General features: G+C 41.3%; 1 protein-coding gene across 11 annotated transcripts in view; it reads right to left on the reverse strand.

Annotated features, from left to right (window-relative positions):
- The window catches only part of LOC105093427 (WASH complex subunit 2), a 49,212-nt gene extending 30,708 nt beyond the window's left edge, over positions 1 to 18,504 (reverse strand). For 5 of the 11 annotated variants that reach the window (XM_031460960.2, XM_031460956.2, XM_031460950.2 and 2 more), the window contains exons 1-12: positions 18,365 to 18,504; positions 18,124 to 18,246; positions 17,173 to 17,337; positions 11,650 to 11,712; positions 8,789 to 8,962; positions 7,154 to 7,247; positions 5,731 to 5,792; positions 4,461 to 4,508; positions 2,588 to 2,698; positions 1,936 to 2,023; positions 1,223 to 1,294; positions 397 to 515 (exon numbers count right to left, since the gene is read on the reverse strand). In XM_031460960.2, coding sequence (XP_031316820.1) covers positions 397 to 515; positions 1,223 to 1,294; positions 1,936 to 2,023; positions 2,588 to 2,698; positions 4,461 to 4,508; positions 5,731 to 5,792; positions 7,154 to 7,247; positions 8,789 to 8,962; positions 11,650 to 11,712; positions 17,173 to 17,337; positions 18,124 to 18,246; positions 18,365 to 18,367 — 1,122 coding nt within the window. In that variant the 5' untranslated portion in view covers positions 18,368 to 18,504. The remainder of the gene's footprint in view (positions 1 to 396; positions 516 to 1,222; positions 1,295 to 1,935; positions 2,024 to 2,587; positions 2,699 to 4,460; positions 4,509 to 5,730; positions 5,793 to 7,153; positions 7,248 to 8,788; positions 8,963 to 11,649; positions 11,713 to 17,172; positions 17,338 to 18,123; positions 18,247 to 18,364) is intronic. The other 6 variants (XM_031460959.2, XM_031460958.2, XM_031460957.2 and 3 more) reach the window with 4 other exon arrangements.
- Positions 18,505 to 19,975: the final 1,471 nt, after the last annotated feature.

Here is a 19,975-nt window from a genome sequence, read left to right on the forward strand (position 1 = left end):
TGTAAATTTAAAGATACACATTATTTACTCCTCTGCCAGAAAATCAGTTGCGAAATAAAGACTATGGCAAAAATCAGACGCTAAAATAATTTAGGTCTGTCCAGGAATTAAATACAAACATGGAAAAGGACAAAAGATCAGGTAAGAAACAGTCACCTAAACAAGTGAACTGTTTACTGTTAACACTTGCACATCCTCTCCCCACTTAGCAAAGGGTATCATGATACAGTATTTCCTCACTTTGTGATTCTCAGTTCAAAAGCTCCCAAAATATGAAAGTAGAAGCAACTTCCAACCACGAAGCCATCCTGCCCTGACTAAAGGGGCAAAGCACATTTCTTCCCTGTGGACCCACGACACAGCTATGGATGGCTTCGCTGAGTCCCCCTGACTCACCTCCTCGTCCTCATCATCAAAAAGTCCCTTCCCTCCGCTGAACAGGCCACCTCTAGAACCAAATGGCGAGAAGTCTTCATCCGTCAGCTTAGGGGGTGCAAAGAGGTTATCTTCCTCATCTAGCAAACAGAAAGCAATGTTTTGCACGGAGACTCAAAGACGGGTCTGGAACTCCAATTTTGGGGACTGGCTTTTACAACACCTCCAAATTTGGCACAGAGTTCATCTAACTGTACAGAACGAGGACTACTTGAATGCCAGTCATCGGAGGACTTCCAGCCAAAACCTCATTGAACGATCCACTAAAATCCTTTAAAATTCAGCCCTGAGTTCCCACCCTCAAGTCTGTAAATGTCTAGAGCACGACAAATTCTTTAGGCAACCCACTTCATCTAAATTTCTTTTGAAGCAAGTATATGGTCCAACTGCCATTCAAGAATCATCCCACCAAGAATCTGGGGGAAGGAAAGACAGACTGAAGAAAGACGTGCAGACTGGCAGTCACAAGTGGGAATATAACGGACATCACTGTTCAGCGTGAAAGAGCCTGATACATTCTTCACCGAAAACAAACGCCAGAGACTCGTAGTTTCTAGACAGTTCCAGAAAGACAGCTATGAGCCCTATAAAACCTAGTAACCCAAATCTTTAAAGCCTTTTTTCCCCACACTGTCACCCCCAAAGCATGCTCTTTATTGCCTTGAAAAAGTGAATGGAGACAGAGCTCACTGGTCAGCACTGAAAGAGCTTTTATGACTTAATGTAAGAGATACTGCCATCCCCGACTCAAGCGCCTCCTAAAACAGAATTCAGGGGGAAGGCCTACCACCTGAGGGGCTTTTCCTTTCCTTCTTCTCCTTCAGCGTCTTCCGAGGTTTGGCCTCCCCTGGGGAAAAGGCTTGAAGAATATGTCACAGTTTTAACAATATTCACTCTACTCTTAGTGTTTACCTGCTGATTCTTTACACACGTCTGCCACCCTCACAACTCCTAAGCTAAGAGCGAGACCTTCAATGTTGTAACTCAGCTCCATCTGAACACCTCGCTCAGGGCCTTACCCAGAGCAGACGCTCAAAAGTGCCTCTTTTTTAAGGCAGGAAGCTACAGCTTTCACACCGGGGTCGCGCACACACCAGGACTATACTTGCTGTAGGAATTTTGCAGCATCTTTCCACCCCGTTAAATCAATAAATATAGCGTACAGTACATTTTTATCTAGTCACAATAAAATGTAAGTCAATATTATGCCAAGGATACTTAATCTGGGGCCCATGGTTCTCTGTGGTATCCACTAACCCCTGGAAACTGCATCTAGAGATGCGCATGTGTGCATTTTTCTTGGGGGCAGGGTGGGGAGGCAGGGAGGATCCACAATGTTTAGTTATCAAAGAGTCTATAAACCAAAAAAAGAGTAAGAACTACAACTGAAGCCTCTTGTGCCTTAGTAATTAAACAAGGCCACACACCCTCAGTGAAGCCCAGCAGAGGGTCCTGCCCCTCCTACCGCCCTGTCAGCTCATCTCGCGGCAGTGGACGCACCTGTTCGCTCCTCTTCCACCCGGCTCCCGGCATCCCCTTTGATCCGAGCCGCCAGCTCATCAGCAAATGACGTAGGTCTACTTCTTTTCTACAGGCGGAAAAGACCAGAAGAATCACTTTTTGGAAACATTTTTTGGGAACAAACTAGTACCATTTACTTTTGGACACCTAACAAAATTATGTAAATGATGGCAAAGACATTGAACTTATGAGAAAATAAGGCTTAACTAAATAAATTTAAACATCTGCCCCCTACACAGATCAGCTGAGAAACATGACTCAGTGTTCCTTCAAAGGGGGACATTCTTTATTTCCTAATTTTTTTTTTATACTTCACTTTAATACTGAAAGATCTAGATAAGAAAACTACCATGAGGTGCTCGGGGGTCAGGGGAGGAGTGTTAGGGTCTTAAAACTCTGGAACTGAATATACTTTGAATGCTCTAACCTGTAAAATCTTAACATTTGGAGAAGACAGTGGTACTTGTAAGGCCACTTGGGATGTTCAACCATTATTTCTAAAAGTGTTAAGTGAAACTACAAACATGATGCAAAATGAGACGTTTACGAATATAAATGACAGTAAGAGGAATGCATCCCGGGTACCATTTCTAGAACCTTGCCAAGCGATAGCAACTACAGTCTTTCTTACAGGTCTGGAATTTCCTTCGATGTCCTCAATGTCTTCCTCCTCCTTCTCGGAGTCAGCAAAAATGTCACAACCGTCATCATCCTCTTCTTCATCACTCAGCTGTGCAGTGTGCTAAGGGTACAAACCAGCAGATTAAAACTATTAGATACGGTTATCAAGCTGAAATGGAGACACTGTCACTGAGCCCTCAGACTTCTCCCTCAAAATGGGAACAAGTAATGAACCAAAAGTTATGACACGCACTAAATGCGCCAGGACAAACAAGACATGAGATTTATTTTCAGGGCAAGAGAAAAAGACTGAAATATTAAAAACGGCCACCACTCGAGAGATGAATAAACTAGTCTTATCTTAATAAGAATACTTATAGTTAAAAGGAATAAGCCATAAAGACTGGAGAGACATTCAAGGCCGATCAAGTGACAAAACAGTGAATGATGTACCCAGAATGGTATCCTGACCACCCCAGATACACATACTAAGTCACTTCTATGAACACAGACATATCGTAGAAGCAGAGAAAACACGTGGAAATACATACTCCCAGATGCTAACACCAGTTACCTCTGGAAAGTGAGATGAGAACTGGACTTTGTCTTATCAGTTAAGTTCTAATTTCTACAAAGGCAGCCACTGGTATGTAAAAATTGTATAATTTTTTAAAATTGTTTAACATTTAAATCAATAAACTGTGCCTGGCACTATGCTATAAGCACTTTTAAAACTAATTTAATCCTTAAAATGCTGAGGTTAGTGGTGGCACACAAAATAAATCTTTAATGATATAAACATATGGTTCTGCCAATGCTTTTAATCACCATATTGTATTACTTGAAAAGCTGTCTGAATTTATGGATCTTGATAGTAAATTCTACAGAAGGACCGATCATTAAAATGATAAAGATGAGCCACATTTGCGAACACAACTGGGAAAATGCAAGTACCAACCAAGAAGTGCTAAATCCTTCATTGGATAGCTGGAAACTTTTGTGAAAAAATATTTCCCAATTAGGAAAGTGAAATGCAAACTGGGATAATCTCAATATACCATTGTACATATATAATGGTAGCAAAAATTATAATCCCAGGGCTGATGAGATTCTGGGAAAATCATCATGCATGATCTGTTAATCTGGGAAGTCCACCAGACAGCAGAATCAAATAACTGAACCACCTAATTCCTAAGAAGAGTTCACAGGAGCAAAGGATTTTTATGTATGAAAACACTGAACGCAGCATTATCTCAAAAATAAAAATATTTGAATAAATTATTTCCATATACATTTAGAGACTACAACAGTATTGTACATTGGTATGTTGAAAAAAAATAGATGTTTACAAAGCAAATTACAAAGACTATTTAAAATGATGATGAAACACTTGTGATATGTTAATATAAAATAGCCAAAAATAAACTACATATGTTATGAAAAGAATGTATCCTTAGAAGGGTGTACAAAACTTAAGACAACAGTGCTAAGACAGTGGAATTAGAGAATTTCCATCTTTTGAGTGTTCCTTAACCTTATTGCTATATTATCTCAAATTTTAAAACAGGAAGGTAGATTCATGTGAAAAATTCAGTTTGGGTAACTAGGCTTGATTTTAGAGGCTCTGTTTCTCAATTCAGTTTTTTACTTCTTTGTTGTCTAAGAAAAACGAAGATAAAATATAAAGTGAAATTGAGGAAAAATATACAAGGGGGTAGTTAGCCTAAAAACATGAAATGCTTGAAGAAAACACATGAATAGTGGTAAACATGAATAAATCCTTACTTTTCCATAAGTCACTTAGAAGTAATTTCAGTATATATTTAGGGTATATGCTGTGCTTTAATTAAAATTTACAAGTCACTTCAACATATGAGCCTTACCTGGTTTTGATCATTGTCACTGTGATTGGCAAAATCTTCATCTGACTCCTTTAAGGGGGGAAAAAAAGGTTTCATTGTGAACAGAGGCTTTACTTGGAAGCATAGAAATGATTTTTGGGTCTAAGTCTCTGAGGCAGTCAACGCCAGTTTCTCTGTACTGACTACTGGTCACCTAAGTATCACAGTGCAGATAAGGTGGAGTTAGCATTATCACCAAGGGCTGCTCTGGTTAACAGGTAATTTTTGTGATTCATTTAAATTCATCTAACAATTTGTTCATATCAATCGGCCCTATCTTCTCTAACCTCTGAATTTAAAGTAAGAGTCGCACATTTAATTGACTAAATTATCAAAAGCTGGTCTGTGTTATTTCACGCTTGGGACTCTCTGCTCTCTATGTCCTCTAAGTGGGACAGTTATACCAACAGGCCCAAGGAGGGAACAGCAGTATTTCACACAAGCAATTAGGTAAAGAGATGCTTCAATGGCTAAAAGCAAAGGATTCTGCTAATGACCATCAGTTATGGCCAGGTTATTTAAGAAAAGCTTATTTCCTCCTGTGAGGTGTTTTGTTTGCAGGGATGAAGCAGGGCTAGAGAGAGGGCACAGTGGGAATGGAGCAGGAGGAGGAGAGAAGAGCACACGTACAAAACTCTCCTTTTAAAAACTGACACTCGGGGACCATCCTTCAAAGTGTTTCTGCCCTTTGCAATAACGAATATTTCGTTTAAAGGAACAACTCTAGACATAACAGTGATCAAGGCCCACGGACCCTGTGACCCCAGAGCAGGAGGTCAGATTATGTTCTGTGTGTATGAAGCTGCCAGAGGCAGCACAAAGCTAAAATGTATGTGGATGCTTTTAGCATTCTTCTGATCTACAAGGTTTTATAGTTAAAAAAAAAAAGTTTTAAATGTAGACGTTTTCCCCGCAATTATTCAAAGACAGAAGTTACTCAAAGACTACATCTCGGGTAGAAATTCCACCCAAATATCCAAGCTGCCTCACTCAAAACAGATTGGCAATAAGAGATGGCGGGGAGGTGGGAGGGAGGGTGATGGTAAAAGAGATTAAAGCAGTTCTCCTTGGTTCAGTACACAAGACAAAAAGGAACCCCCAACTCAAGGAAAAAACTTCAGAATATGGCTTCCATCACTAGTAAAGGTTTTATGTAAATGAATTGCTTATTCACAAGTAAGTTATCCACTTAGCCCACTATACACACAAGTTTCCTGCCCACCATGACCTGGACTCATCAAAAAGCACTTACCTCTTCCTCGTTCTCTTCTTCACTGTCCGCAATACTACCATGATCGCTGCCTACTGAACCTTCTGGTTAGAAGAAAGACAAAGGTTATCGCCATTAGTCATAAGAAAACGTCCTTCGTTCCTTCTCAAGGTCACAAAGCCCCACACATCCACATCAAGAGATTCTGATAAAAAGCAAATATATCCATCAACTGGGATTAAAAATATCTTCACTACAGTGAGGAACGGAACATTTACATAGCCTCAAAGTATCTCCCCACAAGACACTAATGGGTTACCAAAAATATACTGGTTACAAAGAAAAAAAACTAGCCTGTACTCTTTGAAGATGTCAAGGTCGCGAAAAGCAAAGAAAGGCTGAGAAATGCTATTCAGACTAAAAAGACTGGAGATCTGAGAACTAAATGCATGAGTGAGCCTGGATTGGATTCTGGATCAGAGAAAAAGAGACACAGTAAAGGACATTATTGCAACAGCTGGAAAAATCTCAATATGACTGAAGATTAGCTAGTATTATGTCCGGTGAAATTTCCTAACTATGATAATAGTACCTTTTTATTGTTGCTCGTTAGAGAACTGACAACTGGTGACTTTATTTCACAGAAAAAAGTTGAAGTCAAGTATACTTGATTTGCACATACTTGCCAAGTCTCACAGGATTCAATCACTTCGACAGTTTTTTAAAATTCATTAACAGGATATTCATATTAAAAGCCTCACATCAGAGCCTAATACACATGTCCAACCCAGATGACAGACGCTCAAATGAATATGCAGAATATGTAACTCTAAGAGAATGTTCTTATTTTTAGAAAATACACAAAGAAACAGTTGCCCCTTGAAGAACTGGTTCCAGGACAACCCCCGCCACACACACACACACACACACACACACACACACACACACGCACAGATACCAAAATGGTATAGTATCTGCACACAACTTACACACACAACCTCCCATGTTCTTCTCGTATACAACCTTAAATCATCTCCGGGTTACTTAAAATACCTAATACGATGCAAATGATGTGTAAATAGCTATAAATACAATGTAAATGCTATGTAAACAGTTGCCTGTGCATGGCAAATATAAGTTTTGCTTTTTTGCTGGAATTTTTTATTCCCAAGTATTTTCAATCCAGGTTAGTTGAATACACGGATGCAAAACTCGTGGATTTGGAGAGCCAACTGTATACAGGAGTAAGAGGGCCTGGCCTCTGTGTGATGTCTCCCAAAGAGGTTCAGAAAAAAATATTATGTATTATGTAGAGAGAGAATGATAAAAACAAATGTGAAATGTTAACAAAATGGTAAATGTGGGTAAAGGGTATGTGGGCATCCTTTGTACTAGCCATAACTTTAAGGTCTGAAAGTATTTCTAAATGTTAAAAGCAACAAAAATATTTGGTGCAAAAGAGTACCTTCACTAGAAAGCTCTCCAAGGCCTACATCTTCCTGCTCCATGAATAGCTTTGACCCAATTAAGTAAGGTAAAGGACGATCAATGTACAGATCCTGCAAATAATGAAAGGGGATAAGCAATTAAATATTCAGATTGAAAATAAAATTAGGTATTCCATGTGACATTGTTCCATCTGACTACCCTAAAAAGGTTATATGATAAAAGTGGAGAATAAGAAACAGCAGGATTAAAAACAAAAATCATCAATTAAAAAAAGTCAAATCCTAGGTAAAGATGACAAAGTAAAGCTGAGTCATACAGGATCTCTCAAGAGCCTAATTATATTAACAAAAATGGTCCCCCAGAGGTTCACACTGTGGAATTCGGAGCAGTGAAGTTCGTAAAATAAGATGGGATGATAAAACAACAGAATGAAATGAAGGAGCCGTGGTATTACATGTTGGAGAGCCTTCCATTTCAGGCCATCACACACATTCAAAATTTAGGGTCAAGAAAGCGCCCCACCGTATGGCTACCTGCAACCTCCCACCTCCAAGGTGAGATATGGCCCTTTGGCCTTAATATCACTCACAGAAAAGAGCCTGGGGGCAGGAAAGAACAATTCTGATGCTCCACAAACAACAGAAAGTCTGGGAAGGTTAATAATGTAAAGGTTAAAGATACAACAGCAACCAATTTCGTGCAAAGAAAGAAAAATGCTAACCAGGCTAATTGCTCCCTGACTCAGCCGGCATTCCCGCGGCCTCCTGTCACAGGGAAAGTGGTGTGGGACCTGGAAGTAGCAAGTGTGGCCCCTGCAATACACTTCCCAGGGTTTGCTGACTGACTTCTAAGTCCCTTCAGTGAAAAAGCAAGCTGGGAACTGCACCAGTGCTAAAGGATTGGCCCCAGCTTGGCACGCCAGCGCTGTCAGCTCCAACTGGAAGAGGAAAGTGCAGCTAAGTGAAGCCCTAGGAGTCTGGTTTTGTGGCATGCCTCAATTCACAAGGACTTGCAAGTTTAGTACAGCAACCTCTTGTGTTTACCACTGAGCGACTCTGCGTTGCCCCATTTGCCTCCTTTGCCAATTTTAGAGAGCATCACAGTAAAGCAACAAACACCTGCTAAGCTAATCTCCTTGTGAACGTTTGTGGCAGCTCTGTTCATAATGGCCACGACCTGGGACCAACCCACATGTCTTTTACCACTTCTGCGGTCTCTCTTAGTGCAAGCTACAGAATGTCAGGTTCCCAACAACATCTACCTCTCATGAGCCTCCTCATCTTCCAAAACTCAGCTCAAATCTCATCTTGACTCTAATTTCCCCAGTTGGAAGTCAGTTCGCTCTCACAGCATTTGTGATGGTGACTCTCGGAAATGTCCCCTCTCCCCCACCATCTGACACTGCTGTAATAGGCATCTTGAGGTCAGGAACCATGCCCTGCATCTCTGCACTCCCTGACTTGGCATGCTAGTAACTAGTAAGTGCTCACTTGATGCTCATGTACAGCAAGTCTCTCTGATGGAGTCAAGGTGAGATGGCTAAGTGACACGCTCACTTCCTAGAAGTCCGTGTCTTATCAACTCTGTGCCCAAGTAAAGTACCCAAAACACAACAGGTGTGACAATAAATATTTCAGTTGAGTGTCTTTACCTTTGGCTCCAGGATCAATTCCACCCGCTCATTAGCATCATCTTCTTCAGAGTCTGAATTTCCTGCTTTTATATCTAGTTGCTCAAATGCACTCTCCAGCACTTGTAAGCCATAGTTCACAGCCTCCTGGACCTTAGGAATCAGATCTACTTCTTTCTGTTCCCGGGTCTTCTCCTACAAAAAAATGCTGTTCAGTAAGACCTCCAATGTATTGATACTACCCTAATAAAAAACTAGGGATGTTCCCTAAAGCTTGCTTCAAAAATATCTTAATTAAAAATCTTAGTGTCTCAACAATTTAAGATGTTAAACAATTAAAAATGTTCAAAGTCAGATTCTGCTGAACGCCTCAACACAGACTTTGGAGTAAGTTTTAAATCCCAACTTCGTCTCTGCATTGAACGCACATCGAACTACGTAAGATCCTGGAGCTCCGGGGCACTGGGTTCATCATCTACAAAAGCAAAAGCACAACTATGGTGTGATGGCTCAGCTTTGACAGGGTGTGTAAAAGTGTCTTCACAATGAACGCGCATCACAAGACGTCAAACGGCCCTTCACCTCCCTGCTACCAGGGGAACGAAGGACCTAGACGTTTAGCTTCACCATGAGTGTATTAACATTTTTTAACAGCATTAACAATTTTTATTTTTTAATTTTTTAAATTATTTTTATTTATTTGTTGGGGGGGTTTAATTGGGTTCATTGATTTATTTATTTCAATGGCGGTACCAGGGATTGAACCCTGGACCTTGTGCATGCTAAACACGCACTCTACCACTAAGCTATACCCAACCCCTGCAGTATTAACATTTTTAATTAAGCGGGATACCGTGAATGTATCCTACTAACCTTGGTTAGTGGCCCTCTGGATAGTTCTAGGAGTTGAAGACTTAATACTCAGACAGAGATGCCATTTTTCAATTACAATTAATAAAATAACTGGACAATTACAATTACTTTATAAATCTGATTCAAACCAAGGAGTCAGTTTCATCTGTAATCTATCTCGCACATCACCCTAGAACAATGTCTGTCCCCCGCCCTCCCAAAACACACTGCCCAGGACAAAACTCTGTACACATCACCAAATTCCACACGTCTCCATTTCACACCACAGCAGCTCTCAATGACAGTCTCCTCATGCACTCAACTGTTGTCAGTTGTGAGAAATATTGAAAAAATATTGTGTCATTTCCCCACCTCACAAATATTCCAGAAGTGGATACCCAGTTATACAAAGAACCAAACCATATAGCATCATTTTGAGGGCCAAAAGGGAAAACCTGAAGAGTGGTTCACACTTCTACCTCAAGTGTGGAAGTCTTTCTGCTTTAGTTTTTTTGTTTCAGCCATGTGTTTTTGGCATTCCAGTGTACCTGGTTCTGAGTTAAGTAGCTAAAATTGCACTCAGTGTGTGAAAACATGCTTGTGAAATAAATACAGGGCAGATTTTTAAAAATAGTTCACTAAACAGCTATCACTTTAAAATTAAACCCTGACTTGGTATAACCAGATACTATTTCACTTAAGTGGTTAGCAAATTCCTAGTATTAAAAATAAAAAAAACTTATAAAAAGGCTAAAAATAGGCATAACCGTAGCTGGTTTCTAATATCCTTTCTTAGTCTAACATTCAGGTAATAGTTACTGGAAAAGTACCCACTTTTTCCAGTGACTTGTATTTTCTGAATAAATTAGAGCTGACTCAAGGTTACTCTGATAAAAGACTTACTTTCCACAATGCTTTCCTGAGTAGGAGAAAAAAGGTACAATTTGCCAGTGCTAGCAAGTCGAGAACCTCTCACCTACACTTTGGCCTGTGATGTGAACCCAGGAAGAAGGGGTGTGCATCTATACCACGTGAAGCCACAGCATGGGGAGAGGTTGGAGCTGCTCAGCCTGCTTTATACAGCCCTCTAGCACCCGCCCTTCACCTGCTTTTCCTTCTTCTTGCCAGATCTCCAGTATCTTCCACTAACACAGTCCATAAAACACCAGATACATCCCCCAACTCTGAACTGGAGCTCATGGCATTCTCTCCCACTGAAATGGCCTTAAAATCTGGACCCCCTTCCGCACCCAGCTAACATCTCATCCTTGAAGCTTTTCCCTGGTCTCTCACACAAGTGAGCTCTTCCTTGTCTGAATTTCCAACAGTTAGCAGCCAGGCAGCTCTGACACGCTATGCCCTGTCACCCCAATCAAGATAGTAGCCTCCTGAGAGCCAGGTCTCCAAGTCACAGCTCCCTGCAGTCTTACTAGAGTCAATAAACACTGCCTGCACATTCGGCATCCTCTGTACTGACACACCCTGTGGCACTCAGGACGCACTCAGTGTGTGTGGACCAGCACTCATCTTACTGCTGTTTTTAACTGGCAGGAATAAGGATCAACGCAGCCATAAAAAGATAGGGAAGGGCAGTTTTGAAAGAACTCACAAACTACAGCCCAGCATGGCCTCTCCTTGAATAGCCCTCAAAGTAAGAAAGGTTTTTACATTTTTAAAGGAGGAGGGGGAAGAAGAAGAGGAGGAGGAGGGGAAAAAAAGAGGATGAGGAGACAGACACCAATGCGGCCAGCAAACAAAACAATTATTACCTGGCCCTTTACAGACAATCTCTGAGCACCTCAACTTGGTTCTTAAGCCAGAATTCAGGAATTTAATCTATGCATTTCTTAATTCACTAAACTTCAGAAACAAACTAAAGAGTTCAGTTGTTGGCTGTCAGGAGCAACCTTCCCCATTTCCCCCAGCATCCATCTCCCTGCCCATCATCCCTCCAACAGCCGCATGACAAATCTCCACCACTTTTCTTCTCTGAAAGGAACCCAGCAGACGAGTGGTTTTAATGGAAGTACCTGTTCTGGTTTTTCTGTCTCAGCCTTGAGTACCGGCTCCTCCACTTCTTCATCATAGACGCGCTATATATGGAAGCAAATTCAGTTTTAAAAGGTCAAAACATCATTTGGAATCAATCATAATGTAAAAATTCAATATACAATACAAAGACAAGGACAGGGAAGAAATGATTATTCAACAAACGCTAAGGCCATCGGTCAAGGACAAAAAGCAAGAAACAGTCGTCAACTCACCAAAAATTAAAAAAAAAAAAAAGATACAAATGACTGGGAAACATGATAAAAAGAACTTCAATCTCCCTGTTGACCACAGTCACAATAACAATAAGAAACTGGTGTTCACACCTTTCTGTTTAACCTAATATTGAATGCTGAAAGAACAATAATGCAGGTACTCAAACATGAGGCTACCGAGAACATGGTATAACTCGTCTACCAGGTAACAAGAGCGTTAACATCTGGCACAATGAAAATGGTAAAAGTAAGTTATTGTCCTCCTGTTGCTTAAAATGGTTCAAAAGTCACTATTATTCCATTTATATGAAAACAGACGAAGCCTACCAATGATTTGGCACGACTGACCCACACAGGTTGAGCAAGTGGCCTCTATTTTCCCAAAACAGAGCTAGCGCTCTTGTAACTCATCGTGATTTCGTTTTTAACTATTTATTGCTGTTTAAATTCCCAGAGTGAAACAGTCTTGTTACAAATAGTTCAGGGATGAAAATGTTCTGGAATCAGATACCGGCAATGGTTACAAAATGTTGTGAATACACTAAAACCTACTGACTTGCACACTCTCTAAAAGGGTGATTTTTATGGGATGTGATTCATACCACAATTAAAATTGAAAAGTCAGTAAAAAGATGTATGTAAAAGAGATGTATTTAAAAATTGTTCCATCCTTACCTCCAACCTCACACTATACACATTCCTCTGCCCCACTTTTTCTACTTGATATTCATATAAACCACCTTCTAGTTCAATGCATATAGATTTGACTCGATCTTTTGAGTATCCGCACGGTATTTTATGGTATGAATTTGACCATAATTAATCTGACAACTCCCCCTTAGGGAACATAATGTAGGTTTACAGTTTTTGCTGTTGTAAACAGACCATGCTACGCATATGCACACATACTAAATTCTTAGGCCCTGGACCTTTTATTCCTATAGGCTTCCCAAAAATAGGACTGTCAAGTCAAAGGACAAAACTGTTTTTTAATCTTAATAACTACTTCCAGAGTATTGGCCACAAATGTGGAACAAGTCACAGGGTCACCACAACATACGAAAGTGCCCACTTCCCAGACCATCGCCAGCAGTGGATGCTGTCCACCTTTTTAAAATATCTGCCAGTCTGATTAGATAATGTCGTTTTTCAATGTTCATATCTTCTAACTCAAGAATTCCACTTCTCAAAATTTAGTTCCAAGAAAAAATCATAAATACAAACAATAAGACACTCATGGCATCAGAATTATAGTGGAAAACCGCAAACGCCAAATTTGTAATTCTACGCAATTTCAATCAAAATGCTAGTAGACTTTTCTGTGGCATTCAGCAAGATAATCCTGAAATTCACAGAGGAGAGTAAAAAGCCAAGGCTAACCATGACAACTCCGAATAAAAAGAAGTCACGAGGACTTGCCCTACTAAGACTATCTGAGATCTCTGGTATTTAAGACTGTGTTGTTGGTATACAGCAGGTAAATATAATTAAAGACAGAGGCAAGACACAGAGCCACAATGATACTTAAGTATGATTTTGTATTCACAAAGACATACATGTACACACACGTGCATTCATACACATAGGTCAGTGAGGAAAAGAACTATACAATAAAGGTTACCCATGTAGAAAAAAAACAAATGAAAAAATCCTTACTGCAAACTACACATACATGCACCTATATAAACCCACACAGATACATATACATGCTCTCCAGGTAAGAACAGTAAAAAGGCAGAGATACAAAGCAGCCTGCACTCAAAATATTTAGAATTAAAGAAAAAAATGGGAGTTGGTATCTTTTTAGCAAAGTTGGCAAAACATTAATATCTGTTAACGCAAGGTGGTGTATATTTTTAGCATTTGTGGTTAGTATCTGTTCCTTTCTAGACATATGAAATATTTCATTAAAAAATTTGATACTAGGGCACTGTTAAATAAATGAAGATACAGTCACATAATGAAATAAAAGCAATATAAAGTTCACAAAATCTCCTATATGTGTTAAAATGCTTATTAAATGTTAACATTAAGAAAAATTCAGGCTGCAAATATATACAAATAGAAAAGATTAAAATTATATTTAAAAAAAGATTAGAAGGAAATATGCCAAAATGTTCAGTGGTTGGTTGATTTGGAGTAGTGGAATTACAGTTGATTTTTTGTAGTTTTAATTTTTTCACTTTAATACTTTTTACATATGTCAATCTCCCCTACAATGAGTGTTCATTACCTTTTTAACAAGAAAGGAAAAACCTTAAAGCCCAACGTCTGCATGGGAAATGGACTTGAAATACACATGTCAAAATGCTGAAAGGGTCTCCTTGAGCATCTGAAATTTCAGATGCTTCTTCTTTTTCCATATTAAAAAAAAAAAAAAAAGTTCTATAAAGACCAGAAATTTGGGGAGTAATATTCAAAGACAAGGGAAAAAAGTAAATAAATCTTAAAATTCTCAATATGGCAGCTACTAAAGTCACTTTAGATTTTAAACAGCGAGACCATTTAATCTAAAAGAGTACACTTAACACTGAGGTCTGAACAGCACCAACAGCCTACTTCTTCTCCCACCTGTCATTAAAAACTACCTCCCAAAAAATCAACAGCCTGCAAAAAGCCAAACAGGACACCTAAGAAACCAACCAGCAGATACACGAAACACATGGTTCTAAGGGTGGCATCTCAAATACTCAGTACACAGCAAATAATCAGTGCTAACTTCCTTCGCCCTGACCAGGCTGAACTCACAGCTTCATGGGTGTTTTGATCATTTTAAAATCAGGTAACAATTCCCAGAGTTGTTAAATATATGTGGTGTTTCCCTTCAGAGCATCTTTTCCTCACTTGGGGAGACAAGGTAAGAGGTGAAGGTGGGAAACTGAAGAAAGGGGGACCAGGGGCTGAGATTTCTTAACAGATTACACACAGCCCTGGTCTCTTTCACTTACGTGTTCTCTCACTCATTCATTCAAATATTCACTGAGTTCCGATATATCAGGCTCATGCTGGGCCCAAGGAATAACAACATTTAGCAAAAACATGGGGCTTGACTTAGCAGGCGAGTTTGAGACATCAATAAATATAAAATTACAATTTTAGGAAGTGTTACTAAAGAAATCATTAACTAGGTCACTTAATGCTTCAGGACAAAAACTCCTAAATTAACAGATTAATGAAGCTTTAAGAATTGTATTCCCTTCTGATAACACACTGATGCACTGGCCACCGTTAATTAGTGTTTCTCCTCCTTGAGCCTTTACTAAAGGTACTAATTTCTCTTGCCCTAGAAAGAGTTTCACTAACTTTGTAATGCAGTTCACAACCTGGGAGCTGCCTCTGAGGTCAATTGCTAAAACCCAGAAACCTACTCAACTTTAAATATCTTTCCAATAAACTACCATGAAACCAAAAGGCACCATCAATCAAGCCAAAATTCTAACACATGAGTACCAATGTCAGGGTTTGGAAAAAACACGAGAAGCCAATCATAGCCCAATATTATCAGCATGTAGATTTTTTTTGTGTGTTTTATTAAGCCGTAGCCATGTTCTTTACACCATCATGCTCTACCATAAGTGGAAAGAACACGTAACAGGTGGCATTATGGGAATTTCTCTGGGAAAGAGTTGAACTTGGCAGTGCCAATAGGCTTATCTAGAGGGGAATTTGGCAGCAGAATGGAAAGGGAAGAGGCATAAGGACTAAGGAGATGGAGAGATGGATGGAAGGCAGGGAATCCAAGAAGTGAACAGAAATAAAGATTTTACACACACACACACACACACACACACAGAAACTAGATTACGGAAAACTCAGAATCTAAGAAAACTTGGCCAGAAAAGAAGAGCTGGAGAAAACAGACAACCTGAAGGCTATGATTCAGAAAAAGATGTTTATGATGCTCCTCACCCCCAAAGTATCAATCGGGTACCAATCCAGTATCAATGTGGTAAAGGCACCTCAGGTACAAAAGAAGCCTCCCAATTTTATTCCCTGCCCAGTCAAGGGTTGCAATACTGACTGCAGAGAAGAGTTAAGCTCCTGATCCAGCAAGAAAGGTACAGAATGAGAACAACAAGGATATTTAAAAGGACCCAGAATTCAGCATGATAAAAAAAAGTGCTGGAGCTGCATTCATCAGCAGAGATGGGAGCCCTGCCAACTGCCTTTTCCAGTGGGAAAGATGCTCAGGCCCAAGCATGGACGTTCTGCATAGATGACCAGAAAATGACTACAGATTTCACTAGAATATCTTTAAATACATTGGCAAAGACAGATTTAAGACCTTTATTAAGATCTTTATTTTACACACAGCTTCCCCAAAAAGCCTAGAGGTGGCATTTCAACCTCAACTATTGAAAATGTACACACGTGCTGCATAAGATATCTGCATGACAATATTTGGTCTCCTCTCAACAATCCTGAATCTCGGGCTTTTTATAATACTGCAATTTTCAAAATCCCTTCTATTACTTTGCATCTAACAATCTCAGGAGACAGTCGACTTTAATAATCCTCTTTTCACAGATGAATTAATGCTGATACTCAGAAAGTGAGCCACCCTCTGAGAAATAAAGATCAGCTCAACTAAGCTTCCTCTCCATCCTCAGCTTCACTCATCAGGCTCACGCCACACTTGCTTCCTTTCAACTCTGGAATTACACTCTTATGAAAGATTGCGTGTGATCTTCAAACGCAAGGGGCTCTGTCAAATTTATCTGTATATTCCTAGAACCTAGCACTTAGAAACTCAGTAAATATATAGACAGAATCACACATGGGTTAAAGCTCAGTAATCTGTTTACAGTTGATTCTGTAACACAGGTTCAGCCACTGTAACAAAATGATAGGTGAGATATTCCAAATAGACACACACTGTGCCCTTAATGTAACTTAAACCATACTGGATATAATCATAACTGTCACCACACGCTAGTGCGTAGAGGATAAGACGGGGTGTATGGCTCTCCCTACAGAGCACGCCCCTAACAAGGCTTGTTTGAGTGCCACTCAATTTAGCACAACTATTGACTCCTCTCGAAACTGAAAATCGATCAAAAGTCTGGAATATGGGGAAATTTTATCACTAGGTTTTTTTCAAAGGCTTGCAAAAAAAAAACTTCACTAATTAAAGAAGTGTGGGGGAGGGGCAGCAATTACCAAAAACCACTACTTCCAGCAAAATATAGTAAAAGAACCTAGTAATAGGTCACTTAGTATCACAATGACTCTAGCGCCTCCTAAAAGTACTACTTATTTATGAAAGTCTGATGTAACTAAGCAACTCACGTTCTCAATGAACTGGGTATTAGACAGCATAAGGAAGTCATTGAAGACATTATGCAGACGACAATCTGTGGCTTTAGTTTCCCGAATTAGTCCATCCACTTGTTTCTTGATTTCATGGGTCCTAGAGATAGTCTGCTGTGAGAATTCCTGTAGAAACTGTAGTAGCTATTTAAAAAATAAGCACACAGAAGTATCAGTATTATACGCATCTATTCTGCGTGTCAAAACAGAAAAGAACCTATTCTCTTTCGTGTGCGCGCGCGCTGGAATGTAAATGGAATGCTGCTTTTGACAGGACTAAGACCAAACAACGTTGAAAATGATTAAGAAAGCTCATCCAAAAGATGGCAATGAATCAATGGACACTCCCTATCTCGTTTCTGGAAGAATTTTAAAGTCCCGTTTGGTTGTCATTCTATAGGGATCACAACTGAAGAGCAAAATAACAAACCACTACTCTTATCCAAAAATCTTATTCAAATGGGACTTTGCAATCACAGTTCTGAGCTTATAGGGGCCCGGGCGTAGAGTCTCAAAGATATCCATATACTGGTTTGTCCAACGCCCTGCTCAGTCCAGGTCCCAACATGGAATCCCCTAACCAGTGCCACAGGAAGCCTGCGGTGTGGTGGAAGCCGATCTGACCCGCTCAGGACGGAGTTGGATGCAAGCCTAGAAAACCCAAACAACGAAGAGAACCCCGAGTCCGGGCCGCAGTCCGAGCAGGAGCACTCAGAGGGTTATGGCCAAACGACTTGCTTCCGCCCAGATGCCTGTGGGCTGCCACCAGGCAGCTGTCAAAAGCGGGACGGGAAGTGTTACGAAGTCGGTGAGAGGCAGCAAGGCCGACTGGGTGGACAGGGAATGGGGGCTTTTATCCTCCCGCTCGCAGGCCGCGCATCCTCCCAGGCGGCCCGCCCTCCCCTCTGGTCCCTGGGGCCCGCCTCTCACGCCCGCGTCCGCCGCCAGCGACCAGCTCTGGCTGCTCCTGCGGATCTCCTCCACCGACCAGGGCCGCTCCCACACGGGCTCGGACGCCGGCGCCCGCTCCTGGTCGGGGGTGGTCCCGTTCATCTGCAGCGGGAAGGACGAAAAGGGGGGTTGAGCTTCGGGGAGGCGGCAGCCCGGGCCCAGCCCTGCCCCGGCCCGCCGCCGCCGCCGCCGCCCGCCGCCCGCCGCCCGCCGCTCTCACCATCCCGGCCGTGCAGCTTGGTGAGCTCCGGGGCCGCACGACCGCCCCCGCTGAGCCCCGCAGGTCTCCGGAAGCCGAGCCGCAGGCGGTGCGGCCCTGGCACGTGACCGAGCCTCAGGTGACCGGAGCGCACGTGACCTGTTCCTCACGTGACCGGAAGTGGGGCGCTGCCGGAAGGAAGCTGCGGCCGCTAGCTGCGGACCCGAGTTAGGAGGCCTGCGCCCGGCTGCGGTCGGCGGAGCTGGAGGAAGGCAGCGCGCCGACGCCAGGGGGCGCTGAAGGGCTGGGCCGCCCGGTTGCACTTCAGCCTAAGGGCCCAGGTGACGGCGCGTGATTAGACCCCACAGCTCAACGCCCCCCGTCGCTTGTAGAGAGAGGAGCCCACGAGGACCTGTGGAACAACCAGCCTTTGAACATCCGGCCATGTGAGTGGAGGAAAAGCTCTCTGCTGCTGCGCCTTTTCATTGCTGCATCTCCGCCTACTGTAGCAGGCGTCCAGAATTACTGGAGAATGACTCATCCATCTGGCCACCGTCATGCTTTTAATGAAAGCTCGGTTTCAGCTCACTGTGTAGGGTTCGCTTATTCAAGTCGAAACTTCTCACATGACAGGCAAAAATCCTTTATGATCTGATCCCTGCCTGCGAATCCATCCTCAACTTTCCCAGCTCCCCACGATCGCTCAGTCATCAGCCATTCTACCTCACACCTTTGAAGTACCCTCTGCAGAGTCCCTCTTATGCCAGACCAAATTACTTTTTAAAATGAAGAGCCAATTTCTTTCCATTTCTATGTGCCCATGGGCAAGGTATTTAATTGCTGTGAGTTTTCCTCCTCAGTAAAAGGAAGTTAAGTGTGTTGCAGGAACGTGCTATTAAATGTGATATTTGTAAAACAGCACGATGCCTACCATACCGTGAGCATTAAACACAGATCTTGCCAATCCCCTATGCCCTTTGTTTTATCAAACCCTTAGACTTTCTTTTGTTTTTGCCACTGTCTTTTCAGTGAAGACTTTACTGATTATCTGAAGGATAGTTTTAAGTGCCTCTCCTCAATTATTTTCTTTATGTTTGTACAAATATTCATCATAAAGTTTCATTTCACATTGTATTGTAATTCATTTATATATGTCTCCCCTTTAAAAATAATAGCTAACATTTATGAAGTGTTCAATATTTACCAAACACCTTATACATATTAATTTATTTAATTCTTGCAATGACCCTGTGAGGTAAGTGCCGTTATCCCCATGTTAAATTGAGGAGACTGAGGCACAGGGAGGGTAAGTAACTTACTTGGAGTTAGACAACCAGTGAAGAAACAGAGCCAGGAACACACATCATTAGGCACTATGTCACACTATAGCTAGTCTTAGTTTCTTAAGGGAACTTCATTTTCAGTTGCAATCTACCAACCTCCTGGCCATTCCCCTACATTCATTTAAAAAATTTTTTAAATAAATAAAACCACTTTAGAATTTAGTTGGCAAAACTGAGGTGAGCCAATTACCAAGCACGTCTCATCTAACATCATCATGGGTGACTTCAGTGGCCATGTGGCTGACCCTGGCCTCAATGTGCCTTAATAATTTTAATCTACATCCCAATT

The sequence above is a fragment of the Camelus dromedarius genome, chromosome 8 (assembly GCF_036321535.1).
Source record: "Camelus dromedarius isolate mCamDro1 chromosome 8, mCamDro1.pat, whole genome shotgun sequence".
Taxonomy (NCBI): domain Eukaryota; kingdom Metazoa; phylum Chordata; class Mammalia; order Artiodactyla; family Camelidae; genus Camelus; species Camelus dromedarius.